General features: G+C 58.8%; 1 protein-coding gene across 1 annotated transcript in view; it reads left to right on the top strand.

Moving 5' to 3' along the window:
* Positions 1–12,348, top strand: part of ncapd2 (non-SMC condensin I complex, subunit D2) — a 57,446-nt gene extending 45,098 nt beyond the window's left edge. The window contains exons 9-13 of the mRNA XM_059959808.1: positions 1,511–1,619; positions 3,534–3,657; positions 3,790–3,945; positions 10,171–10,348; positions 12,250–12,348. Of these exons, the coding sequence (XP_059815791.1) occupies positions 1,511–1,619; positions 3,534–3,657; positions 3,790–3,945; positions 10,171–10,348; positions 12,250–12,348 (666 nt within the window). The remainder of the gene's footprint in view (positions 1–1,510; positions 1,620–3,533; positions 3,658–3,789; positions 3,946–10,170; positions 10,349–12,249) is intronic.
* The last annotated feature ends 735 nt before the right edge of the window (positions 12,349–13,083 follow it).

Here is a 13,083-nt window from a genome sequence, read left to right as displayed (position 1 = left end):
TACAGAAAACATCCTCTTCACATCCACTCTATCTGTGTCCTGTGGTCCTCGACTCACCCACTACAGGAAACATCCTCTCCACATCCACTCTATCTGTGTCCTCTGGTCCTAGACTCTCTCACTGCAGGAAACATCCTCTCCACATCCACTCTATCTGTGTCCTCTGGTCCTCGACTCCCCCACTACAGGAAACATCCTCTCCACATCCACTCTATCTGTGTCCTCTGGTCCTCGACTCCCCCACTACAGGAAACATCCTCTCCACATCCACTCTCTCTGTGTCCTCTGATCCTAGACTCCCCCACTACAGGAAACATCCTCTCCACATCCACTCTATCTGTGTCCTCTGGTCCTCGACTCCCCCACTACAGGAAACATCCTCTCCACATCCACTCTATCTGTGTCCTCTGGTCCTCGACTCCCCCACTACAGGAAACATCCTCTCCACATCCACTCTATCTGTGTCCTCTGGTCCTAGACTCTCCCACACTACAGGAAACATCCTCTCCACATCCACTCCATCTGTGTCCTCTGGTCCTAGACTCCCCCACTACAGGAAACATCCTCTCCACATCCACTCTATCTGTGTCCTCTGGTCCTAGGCTGCCCCCACTACAGGAAACATACTCTCCAAATCCACTCTATCTGTGTCCTCTGGTCCTAGACTCCCCCACTACAGGAATCATCTTGTCCACATCCACTCTATCTGTGTCCTCTGGTCCTAGACTCCCCCACTACAGGAATCATCCTGTCCACATCCAGTCCATCTAGAGACAGCCATCTCTCCCGTCGAACCTGCCCCGACATTCAATAAGATCAGGGCCGATCTGGCCACGGACTCATCTCCACCCACCTGCCTTTTCCCCGTCACCCTCAGTCCCCCTCCTCTGCCCAATCTACCCGACCTTGTCTTAAATATATTCACTGAGGCAGCCTCCACTGCTTCACGGGGCAGAGGAATCCACAGGGTCACCCCCTACCCCTACCGGGAATAGCAGTTCCTCCTCATCTCCGTCCCGAATCTTGAGTTTGTATCCCCTCGTTCTAGTCTCACCTACCGGTGGGAATGACTGTCCTGCCTCTATCTTATCTGTCCCTCTCATAGTTTTATATGTTTCTGTTAGATCTCCTCTCGTCCTTCTGAATTCCAGCCGGTACAGTCCCAGGCGACTCGATCTCCCCTCCCAGTCTAAACACCCCCCGCACCCCCCCCCCCATCTCTGGAATCAACCCGGTGAATCTCCTCCGCACCGCCTCCAAAACCAGTCTATCCCCTCCAATACCAGCGCGTCCCCCTCATCCTCGCAAATGCAAATGTCTGCTGCAGACTTCCCAGGAATGGGGGTGGGTTGGAGGGAGGTGGGGAAAGTGGGCGGGTCGAGACGAGCCCGCGGGCAGATCGGACCGCGGGGAGCGGCCCGTCGGGCGTCCACCTCATATCCCCCCCCCCCCCCCCACCACCACCACCATCGGCCTCCGTTTCTTGACCGAGCTCGTTCCGTCCCGGCAGAGGGCCAGCGTGAGCGCCATTGAGGAGGAGCTGGGCTTGGCGGAGAACGCGGCCGAGGACACGGAGGCGGAGCTGGTGCGGAAGGTGTGCGACGCGGAGCTGCTGCAGGGTAGGTGCCGCCTGCGCTCGGCCGGCCGGCCGGCCTGGGGTGGGGTGGGGTGCCTGCGGCCGGACTGCGGCGTGGAACCTTTCCCGTGTCGGTGACTTCTGCCGTCCCGCCCACAGCGGTCGCCCTCAGAACCGTTTTAAAGGCCGAATTTATAAAAGTTTTTAATGATGAAAGATGAGCCTTATTTGTTACGTGTTTGAAAAGTATTTGAATACAGTCGGCCCCCCCTCATCCGCGGGTTCCACACGCTTGGATTCGACCGACCGCGGATCGGGAAAACCCGGAAGTGCTCTTTCAGCACTCGTAGTTCGAGCCTGCGTAGTCATTATTCCCTAAACAATGCAGTATAACAACCATTTTACATAGCATTTACATCATATTAGGTATTATAAGTAATCTAGAGATGATTTAAAAGTACAGGCAGTCCCCGGGTTATGAAGGAGTTCCGTTCCTGAGTCCGTCTTTAAGTCAGATTTGAAGTCGGAACTGGGACATCGGTATTATTTACCGTTGTTAGTCAACCGTTTGTCTTAGTATATAGTATAGATTTTACCTTTCCATGCATATAAAACACTTAAGAAATATACATATTTCAATAATTAAACCACTGCATTGCTTAGTACTAATTGTAGCTTTCATCGGGGCAGGGCCTCTCTCACTTTATCCTTTAAAATTGTTCCTATCGTTGACTGACTGCAGCCTAACGCTTTTCCAATCACCGATAGCGTTTCAATTGCGATCGTGATTATTTTTGTGAACAGAAACACTGTGAATTCAGAGCTCTGTCACCGGATCCTAATGTCCACCGCACTGAGACGGGTTAAATGAGGTCCGGGGTTCCGCCGGGTCCTGACGCCCACCGCACCGAGACGGGTTAAATGAGGTCCGGGGTTCCGCCGGGTCCTAACGTCCACCGCACCGAGACGGGTTAAATGAGGTCCGGGGTTCCGCCGGGTCCTAACGTCCACCGCACCGAGACGGGTTAAATAAGGTCCGGGGTTCCGCCGGGTCCTAACGTCCACCGCACCGAGACGGGTTAAATGAGGTCCGGGGTTCCGCCGGGTCCTAACGTCCACCGCACCGAGACGGGTTAAATAAGGTCCGGGGTTCCGCCGGGTCCTAATGTCCACCGCACCGAGACGGGTTGAATGAGGTCGGGGTTTCGCTGGGTCCTGACGCCCACCGCACCGAGACGGGTTAAATAAGGTCCGGGGTTCCGCCGGGTCCTGACGTCCACCGCACCGAGATGGGTTAAATAAGGTCCGGGGTTCCGCCGGGTCCTAACGTCCACCGCACCGAGACGGGTTGAATAAGGTCCGGGGTTCCGCCGGGTCCTAACGTCCACCGCACCGAGACGGGTTGAATAAGGTCCGGGGTTCCGCCGGGTCCTAACGTCCACCGCACCGAGACGGGTTAAATAAGGTCCGGGGTTCCGCCGGGTCCTAACGTCCACCGCACCGAGACGGGTTAAATGAGGTCCGGGGTTCCGCCGGGTCCTGACGCCCACCGCACCGAGACGGGTTAAATAAGGTCCGGGGTTCCGCCGGGTCCTAACGTCCACCGCACCGAGACGGGTTAAATAAGGTCCGGGGTTCCGCCGGGTCCTGACGTCCACCGCACCGAGACGGGTTGAATACGGTCCGGGGTTCCGCCGGGTCCTAACGTCCACCGCACCGAGACGGGTTAAATGAGGTCCGGGGTTCGTTGGAACTGTCGGGCGGTGTGCTAACCTTGACGCTAACGTCGTGCCAATTGAGTGATTGTTCTGGATACAGAGTGACCCTCTCTCTCCCCTCCTTTCCCTTCTCTACCTCCCCTACTCTATCACTTCTCCCCTCCACTACTTCCTCTCCCCTCCCCTTCTCGCTTCCACCTCCTCTCCCGCCCCACCGTCTCCCTCTCTCCTCCTGACAGAGGGCCAGCTCCTGTCTGCCTTCATCCCCCTGGTGGTGAAGCTCTGCAGTAACCCCGGCCTGTACGGCGATCCCGATCTGGCCACGGCCTCCTGTCTCGCCCTCTGCAAGCTGGCGACCGTCAGGTAACTCCCCGGGGGCCTCGGAGCAAGGCGGGGTGGGAGGGGAGGGGAGGACGCAGGAAAGGGTGTGGAGGAGGGGAGGGGGAAGTGCCAAACACCCTCTCACCCTTCACCCCCCTCTCACTCGCCCTGCAGCCACGACTTCTGCGAGACACACCTGCGCCTGCTGTTCACCCTGCTGGAGAAGTCGGCCCTGCCCGCCATCCGGTGCAACACGATGGTGGCGCTCGGGGACCTCTGCTTCAGGTTCCCCAACCTCATCGAGCCCTGGACCCCTCACCTGTACGCCAGGTAAACACCTCTCCGGAGCACAGTCAGGGAGAGGGGTCACTGAGGGAGCTGGAATAACGTCAGTGGGGATACTGTCAGTGACACAGGACGCTGGGGGAGAGGGGTCACTGAGGGACAGTGTGAGAGAGAGGGATTAACGTCAGTGCGGATACAGTCAGTGACAGTGTCCTGGAGGAGATGGGTCACTGAGGGACGGTGTGAGGGAGAGGGATTAACGTCAGTGACACAGTGTCCTGGGGGAGAGGGGTCACTGAGGGACGGTGTGAGGGAGCTGGATTAATGTCAGTGGGGATACAGTCAGTGACAGAGGACGCTGGGGGAGAGGGGTCACTGAGGGACAGTGTGAGGGAGCTGGATTAACGTCAGTGGGGATACAGTCAGTCACACAGTGTCCTGGGGGAGAGGGGTCACTGAGGGACGGTGTGAGGGAGCTGGATTAACGTCCGTGGGGATACAGTCAGTGACACAGGACGCTGGGGGAGAGGGGTCACTGAGGGACGGTGTGAGGGAGCTGGATTAACGTCAGTGGGGATACAGTCAGTGACACAGTGTCCTGGGGGAGAGGGGTCACTGAGGGTCGGTGTGAGGGAGCTGGATTAACGTCCGTGGGGATACAGTCAGTGACACAGTGTCCTGGGGGAGAGGGGTCACTGAGGGATGGTGCGAGGGAGCTGGATTAATGTCAGTGGGGATACAGTCAGTGACACAGGACGCTGGGGGAGAGGGGTCACTGAGGGTCGGTGTGAGGGAGCTGGATTAACGTCCGTGGGGATACAGTCAGTGACAAAGTGTCCTGGGGGAGAGGGGTCACTGAGGGACGGTGTGAGGGAGCTGGATTAACGTCAGTGGGGATACAGTCAGTGACACAGTGTCCTGGGGGAGAGGGGTCACTGAGGGTCGGTGTGAGGGAGCTGGATTAACGTCCGTGGGGATACAGTCAGTGACACAGTGTCCTGGGGGAGAGGGGTCACTGAGGGATGGTGCGAGGGAGCTGGATTAATGTCAGTGGGGATACAGTCAGTGACACAGGACGCTGGGGGAGAGGGGTCGCTGAGGGTCGGTGTGAGGGAGCTGGATTAACGTCCGTGGGGATACAGTCAGTGACACAGGGCGCTGGGGGAGAGGGGTCACTGAGGGACGGTGTGAGAGAGCTGGATTAACGTCAGTGGGGATACAGTCAGTGACACAGTGTCCTGGGGGAGAGGGGTCACTGAGGGACGGTGTGTGGGAGCTGGATTAACGTCAGTGGGGATACAGTCAGTGACACAGTGTCCTGGGGGAGAGGGGTCACTGAGGGACGGTGTGAGGGAGCTGGATTAACGTCAGTGGGGATACAGTCAGTGACACAGTGTCCTGGGGGAGAGGGGTCACTGAGGGACGGTGTGAGGGAGCTGGATTAATGTCAGTGGGGATACAGTCAGTGACACAGGACGCTGGGGGAGAGGGGTCACTGAGGGACGGTGTGTGGGAGCTGGATTAACGTCAGTGGGGATACAGTCAGTGAGAGAGGACGCTGGGGGAGAGGGGTCACTGAGGGACGGTGTGAGGGAGCTGGATTAATGTCAGTGGGGATACAGTCAGTGACAGAGGACGCTGGGGGAGAGGGGTCACTGAGGGACAGTGTGAGGGAGCTGGATTAACGTCAGTGGGGATACAGTCAGTCACACAGTGTCCTGGGGGAGAGGGGTCACTGAGGGACGGTGTGAGGGAGCTGGATTAACGTCAGTGGGGATACAGTCAGTGACACAGTGTCCTGGGGGAGAGGGGTCACTGAGGGACGGTGTGTGGGAGCTGGATTAACGTCAGTGGGGATACAGTCAGTGAGAGAGGACGCTGGGGGAGAGGGGTCACTGAGGGACGGTGTGAGGGAGCTGGATTAATGTCAGTGGGGATACAGTCAGTGACAGAGGACGCTGGGGGAGAGGGGTCACTGAGGGACGGTGTGAGAGAGCTGGATTAATGTCAGTGCGGTTACAGTCAGTGATACAGGACACTGGGGGAGAGGGGTCACTGAGGGACGGTGTGAGGGAGAGGGATTAACGTCAGTGACACAGTGTCCTGGGGGAGAGGGGTCACTGAGGGACGGTGTGAGGGAGCTGGATTAATGTCAGTGGGGATACAGTCAGTGACAGAGGACGCTGGGGGAGAGGGGTCACTGAGGGACAGTGTGAGAGAGAGGGATTAACGTCAGTGCGGATACAGTCAGTGACACAGGACGCTGGGGGAGAGGGGTCACTGAGGGACGGTGTGTGGGAGCTGGATTAATGTCAGTGGGGATACAGTCAGTGACACAGGACGCTGGGGGAGAGGGGTCACTGAGGGACAGTGTGAGAGAGAGGGATTAACGTCAGTGCGGATACAGTCAGTGACACAGGACGCTGGGGGAGAGGGGTCACTGAGGGACGGTGTGTGGGAGCTGGATTAACGTCAGTGGGGATACAGTCAGTGACACAGTGTCCTGGGGGAGAGGGGTCACTGAGGGACGGTGTGAGGGAGCTGGATTAACGTCAGTGGGGATACAGTCAGTCACACAGTGTCCTGGAGGAGAGGGGTCACTGAGGGACGGTGTGAGGGAGCTGGATTAACGTCAGTGGGGATACAGTCAGTGACACAGTGTCCTGGGGGAGAGGGGTCACTGAGGGACAGTGTGAGGGAGAGGGGTCACTGAGGGACGGAGCGCGAGAGAGGGGTCACTGAGGGACGCAAGGCGAGAGAGGGGTCACTGAGGGACGGAGTGCGAGAGAGGGGTCACTGAGGGAAGGTGAGGGAGCTGGATTAACGTCAGTGGGGATACAGTCAGTGACACAGGACGCCGGGGGAGAGTGGTCACTGAGGGACGGTGTGTGGGAGCTGGATTAACGTCAGTGGGGATACAGTCAGTGACACAGTGTCCTGGGGGAGAGGGGTCACTGAGGGACGGTGTGTGGGAGCTGGATTAAAGTCAGTGGGGATACAGTCAGAGACACAGTGTCCTGGGGGAGAGGGGTCACTGAGGGACGGTGTGAGGGAGCTGGACTAACGTCAGTGGGGATACAGTCAGTGACACAGGACGATGGGGGAGAGGGGTCACTGAGGGACGGTGTGAGGGAGAGGGACTAACGTCAGTGGGGATACTGTCAGTGACACAGGACGCTGGGGGAGAGGGGTCACTGAGGGACGGTGTGAGGGAGCTGGATTAACGTCAGTGGGGATACAGTCAGACACAGTGTCCTGGGGGAGAGGGGTCACTGAGGGACGGTGTGAGGGAGCTGGATTAACGTCCGTGGGGATACAGTCAGTGACACAGTGTCCTGGGGGAGAGGTGTCACTGAGGGACGGTGTGAGGGAGCTGGATTAACGTCAGTGGGGATACAGTCAGTGACACAGTGTCCTGGGGGAGAGGGGTCACTGAGGGATGGTGCGAGGGAGCTGGATTAATGTCAGTGGGGATACAGTCAGTGACACAGGACGCTGGGGGAGAGGGGTCACTGAGGGTCGGTGTGAGGGAGCTGGATTAACGTCCGTGGGGATACAGTCAGTGACACAGTGTCCTGGGGGAGAGGGGTCACTGAGGGACGGTGTGAGAGAGCTGGATTAATGTCAGTGCGGTTACAGTCAGTGATACAGGACGCTGGGGGAGAGGGGTCACTGAGGGACGGTGTGAGGGAGCTGGATTAACGTCAGTGGGGATACTGTCAGTGACACAGGACGCTGGGGGAGAGGGGTCACTGAGGGACGGTGTGAGGGAGAGGGATTAACGTCAGTGGGGATACAGTCAGTGACACAGTGTCCTGGGGGAGAGGGGTCACTGAGGGACGGTGTGTGGGAGCTGGATTAACGTCAGTGGGGATACAGTCAGACACAGTGTCCTGGGGGAGAGGGGTCACTGAGGGACGGTGTGTGGGAGCTGGATTAACGTCAGTGGGGATACAGTCAGTGAGAGAGGACGCTGGGGGAGAGGGGTCACTGAGGGACAGTGTGTGGGAGCTGGATTAACGTCAGTGGGGATACAGTCAGTGAGAGAGGACGCTGGGGGAGAGGGGTCACTGAGGGACGGTGTGTGGGAGCTGGATTAACGTCAGTGGGGATACAGTCAGTGAGAGAGGACGCTGGGGGAGAGGGGTCACTGAGGGACGGTGTGTGGGAGCTGGATTAACGTCAGTGGGGATACAGTCAGTGAGAGAGGACGCTGGGGGAGAGGGGTCACTGAGGGACGGTGTGTGGGAGCTGGATTAACGTCAGTGGGGATACAGTCAGTGAGAGAGGACGCTGGGGGAGAGGGGTCACTGAGGGACGGTGTGTGGGAGCTGGATTAACGTCAGTGGGGATACAGTCAGTGAGAGAGGACGCTGGGGGAGAGGGGTCACTGAGGGACGGTGTGTGGGAGCTGGATTAACGTCAGTGGGGATACAGTCAGTGAGAGAGGACGCTGGGGGAGAGGGGTCACTGAGGGACGGTGTGTGGGAGCTGGATTAACGTCAGTGGGGATACAGTCAGTGAGAGAGGACGCTGGGGGAGAGGGGTCACTGAGGGACAGTGTGTGGGAGCTGGATTAACGTCAGTGGGGATACAGTCAGTGAGAGAGGACGCTGGGGGAGAGGGGTCACTGAGGGACAGTGTGAGAGAGAGGGATTAACGTCAGTGCGGATACAGTCAGTGACACAGGACGCTGGGGGAGAGGGGTCACTGAGGGACGGTGTGTGGGAGCTGGATTAACGTCAGTGGGGATACAGTCAGTGACACAGTGTCCTGGGGGAGAGGGGTCACTGAGGGACGGTGTGTGGGAGCTGGATTAACGTCAGTGGGGATACAGTCAGTGAGAGAGGACGCTGGGGGAGAGGGGTCACTGAGGGACAGTGTGTGGGAGCTGGATTAACGTCAGTGGGGATACAGTCAGTGAGAGAGGACGCTGGGGGAGAGGGGTCACTGAGGGACGGTGTGTGGGAGCTGGATTAACGTCAGTGGGGATACAGTCAGTGAGAGAGGACGCTGGGGGAGAGGGGTCACTGAGGGACGGTGTGTGGGAGCTGGATTAACGTCAGTGGGGATACAGTCAGTGAGAGAGGACGCTGGGGGAGAGGGGTCACTGAGGGACGGTGTGTGGGAGCTGGATTAACGTCAGTGGGGATACAGTCAGTGAGAGAGGACGCTGGGGGAGAGGGGTCACTGAGGGACGGTGTGTGGGAGCTGGATTAACGTCAGTGGGGATACAGTCAGTGAGAGAGGACGCTGGGGGAGAGGGGTCACTGAGGGACAGTGTGTGGGAGCTGGATTAACGTCAGTGGGGATACAGTCAGTGAGAGAGGACGCTGGGGGAGAGGGGTCACTGAGGGACAGTGTGAGAGAGAGGGATTAACGTCAGTGCGGATACAGTCAGTGACACAGGACGCTGGGGGAGAGGGGTCACTGAGGGACGGTGTGTGGGAGCTGGATTAACGTCAGTGGGGATACAGTCAGTGACACAGTGTCCTGGGGGAGAGGGGTCACTGAGGGACGGTGTGTGGGAGCTGGATTAACGTCAGTGGGGATACAGTCAGTGAGAGAGGACGCTGGGGGAGAGGGGTCACTGAGGGACAGTGTGTGGGAGCTGGATTAACGTCAGTGGGGATACAGTCAGTGAGAGAGGACGCTGGGGGAGAGGGGTCACTGAGGGACGGTGTGTGGGAGCTGGATTAACGTCAGTGGGGATACAGTCAGTGAGAGAGGACGCTGGGGGAGAGGGGTCACTGAGGGACGGTGTGTGGGAGCTGGATTAACGTCAGTGGGGATACAGTCAGTGAGAGAGGACGCTGGGGGAGAGGGGTCACTGAGGGACGGTGTGTGGGAGCTGGATTAACGTCAGTGGGGATACAGTCAGTGAGAGAGGACGCTGGGGGAGAGGGGTCACTGAGGGACAGTGTGTGGGAGCTGGATTAACGTCAGTGGGGATACAGTCAGTGAGAGAGGACGCTGGGGGAGAGGGGTCACTGAGGGACGGTGTGTGGGAGCTGGATTAACGTCATTGGGGATACAGTCAGTGAGAGAGGACGCTGGGGGAGAGGGGTCACTGAGGGACGGTGTGTGGGAGCTGGATTAACGTCAGTGGGGATACAGTCAGTGAGAGAGGACGCTGGGGGAGAGGGGTCACTGAGGGACGGTGTGTGGGAGCTGGATTAACGTCAGTGGGGATACAGTCAGTGACACAGGACGCTGGGGGAGAGGAGTTTATATCAGCAACCCACTGATCCTCCCTCCGTCCTCACCCAGGCTGCGTGACCCCTCCCCTGCGGTCCGCCGGACTGCCCTGATTGTTATGACCCATCTCATTCTGAAGGACATGGTGAAGGTGAAAGGACAAATCAGTGAAATCGCCTCACTGCTTGTTGACAAGGAGGAAGAGATTGCCCTGCTGGCCCGGAGTTTCTTCAATGAGTTGTCCAACAAGGTACAATTCTCCTCCAGGCTTTTCCCCTGCTCTATCCCCCACCCCGAAACCCACTTCACGTCCATTCACGCTGCCTGGATTAGAGAGGGTGCAGAGGAGATTCACCAGGACGTTGCCTGGATTAGAGCGGGTGCAGAGGAGATTCACCGGGACGCTGCCTGGATTAGAGAGGGTGCAGAGGAGATTCACTAGGACGCTGCCTGGATTAGAGAGGGTGCAGAGGAGATTCACCAGGACGCTGCCTGGATTAGAGAGGGTGCAGAGGAGATTCACCAGGACGCTGCCTGGATTAGAGAGGGTGCGGAGGAGATTCATCAGGACGATGCCTGGATTAGAGAGGGTGCAGAGGAGATTCACCAGGACGCTGCCTGGATTAGAGAGGGTGCAGAGGAGATTCACCGGGATGCTGCCTGGATTAGAGAGGGTGCAGAGGAGATTCACCAGGACGCTGCCTGGATTAGAGAGGGTGCAGAGGAGATTCACCGGGATGCTGCCTGGATTAGAGAGGGTGCGGAGGAGATTCACTGGGATGCTGCCTGGATTAGAGACGGTGCAGAGGAGATTCACCAGGACGATGCCTGGATTAGAGAGGGTGCAGAGGAGATTCACAGGGACGCTGCCTGGATTAGAGAGGGTGCAGAGGATATTCACCAGGACGCTGCCTGGATTAGAGAGGGTGCAGAGGAGATTCACCAGGATGATGCCTGGATTAGAGAGGGTGCAGAGGAGATTCACCTGGACGCTGCCTGGATTAGAGAGTGTGCAGAGGAGATTCACCAGGACGCTGCCTGGATTAGAGAGGGTGCAGAGGAGATTCACCAGGACGCTGCCTGGATTAGAGAGGGTGCAGAGGAGATTCACCGGGACGCTGCCTGGGTTAGAGAGGGTGCGGAGGAGATTCATCAGGACGATGCCTGGATTAGAGAGGGTGCAGAGGAAATTCACCAGGATGCTGCCTGGATTAGAGAGGGTGTAGAGGAGATTCATGAGGACGATGCCTGGATTAGAGAGGGTGCAGAGGAAATTCACCAGGATGCTGCCTGGATTAGAGAGGGTGTTTTATGAGGTGAAATTGAGCAAACTGGGGCTTTTCTCTTTGGCACGAACGATGATGAAAGGAGGCTTGATGGGGGTGATGAGGGGTGTACAGATAGAGTGGGCAGAGAGCACCTTTTTCCCCCGAGCTGGAGGAGGCATAATTTTTTTGTTGATTGGACGATGGCGTCGGGAGGATTTCCCGGCCGACGATGCACCTGCGTCCATGCCGGTCTCTGGGCCGAGTGGTCCCGGTTTGGACCCATGCACGCTCTCGGTCCCTGGGCTGGGAGGAGCAACTCAGCCCAGGGACAAGGGTGCTCAAGACAAGGTGCTTGTCGCAAGGAGCAGAGGTGGGTGCGTCGAGCACCCTGCCAGGGGCGGTGTTTCCGGGTCGGCAGGTGGATGACAGAGAGACGGAGGGTTGTGCGGGAGGGAAGGGTCCGATTGTTTCTTGGAGTGGGTTTGAAGGAGAGCGCAACTCCGCGGTTTAGAAACTGCACCCTGCCCGTACCGATCAGTTCATCGAGGGGCAGGAGGTAACGGAGCGCAGAATGAAGTGTCGCGGGTCCCAGAGGGAGGGCGGTGCAGGCGGACGGGGGCCGCGTGGGCGGAGTCACGGCCGGGCAGGGCAGACCGCGAGAACTCGCGAGTGCCTCCGGTGACAGGCCGAATCTGATCAAACGCGCGGCCGCTGGCGTGCCCCTCCGCATGGCTGTCTGGACGGGTTTGGGGCTCTTGAGAGGGTGCAGGCGTGACGCTCCCCGGGTTAGAGGGTACGAGCTTTGGGGGGCAGGTCAGGGTGAGGGGGGAGAGGTCTGGAGAGCGGTGCCCCTCTCTCACTCCCTCAGTCTCGCCTCTGACAGGGGAACGCCGTGTACAACCTTTTGCCGGACATAATCAGCCGTCTGTCCGACCCGGAGGGCGGTATCGAGGAGGAGCCCTTCCGCACTGTCATGAGGTAGGCGAGGGGAGGGGGGAGGGGAGAGGTGGTGCTGAGGAGTCTCCGGCGCCCAGCTCTCCTGTGCGACTGTGTCTCTGTCGGTGGCTCTGCATGCGAATGTGTGTCTGCGTGGGGGTGTCTTTGCGCATCTCTGAGTGTGGGTCGCTCACACCTGTCTCTTTCCCCTCCTCCTCCCTCTGTTCGCCTTCTCACCCCACTCTCCCTCCCGCACCTCCCTTCCCCCTCTTCTCCCCTCCTCCTTCCCTCTCCTCCCCCTCCCCTAACCCTCCTTCCTCCTCTACCCTTCACTCCCCCCCTCTCCTCCTCTCCTCTTCCCTCTCCCACTCCTTCCTGCTCTCTGTCCTTCACTCCCGATCTCTCTAGGGGGAGGGCTGTATTCTGTCTGTGGCGGGGGAGCTGGGGGTGGGGGTGGGTGCTCGACCCTGTGGCTGCACCCCGGGGAAGGTGGAGGTTCTGCTGCCCGGTCAGGGTGAGACTGCGGTTGTGTTCAGGCATTTCCTATCCCACTCCTGACGTCCCTCACTTTGTCATCTACATCCCTCCCTCTCCCCACGCCCCTCCTCCCCTCCGCTCCTCCCTCTCCCCATACACCTCCTCCCCTCTGCTCCTCCCTCCTCCCTCTCCCCACGCCCCTCCTCCTCTCTGCTCCTCACTCTCCCCACACCCCACCTCTGTTCCTCCCTCTCCCCACGCCCCTCCTCCTCTCTGCTCCTCCCTCTCCCCCCTCCGCTCCTCC

This window comes from Hypanus sabinus, unplaced genomic scaffold (assembly GCF_030144855.1).
Source record: "Hypanus sabinus isolate sHypSab1 unplaced genomic scaffold, sHypSab1.hap1 scaffold_1871, whole genome shotgun sequence".
Lineage (NCBI taxonomy): Eukaryota > Metazoa > Chordata > Chondrichthyes > Myliobatiformes > Dasyatidae > Hypanus > Hypanus sabinus.
The sequence above is the reverse complement of the archived record's forward strand: the minus strand, read 5'-3'. Positions and strand labels throughout refer to the sequence as shown.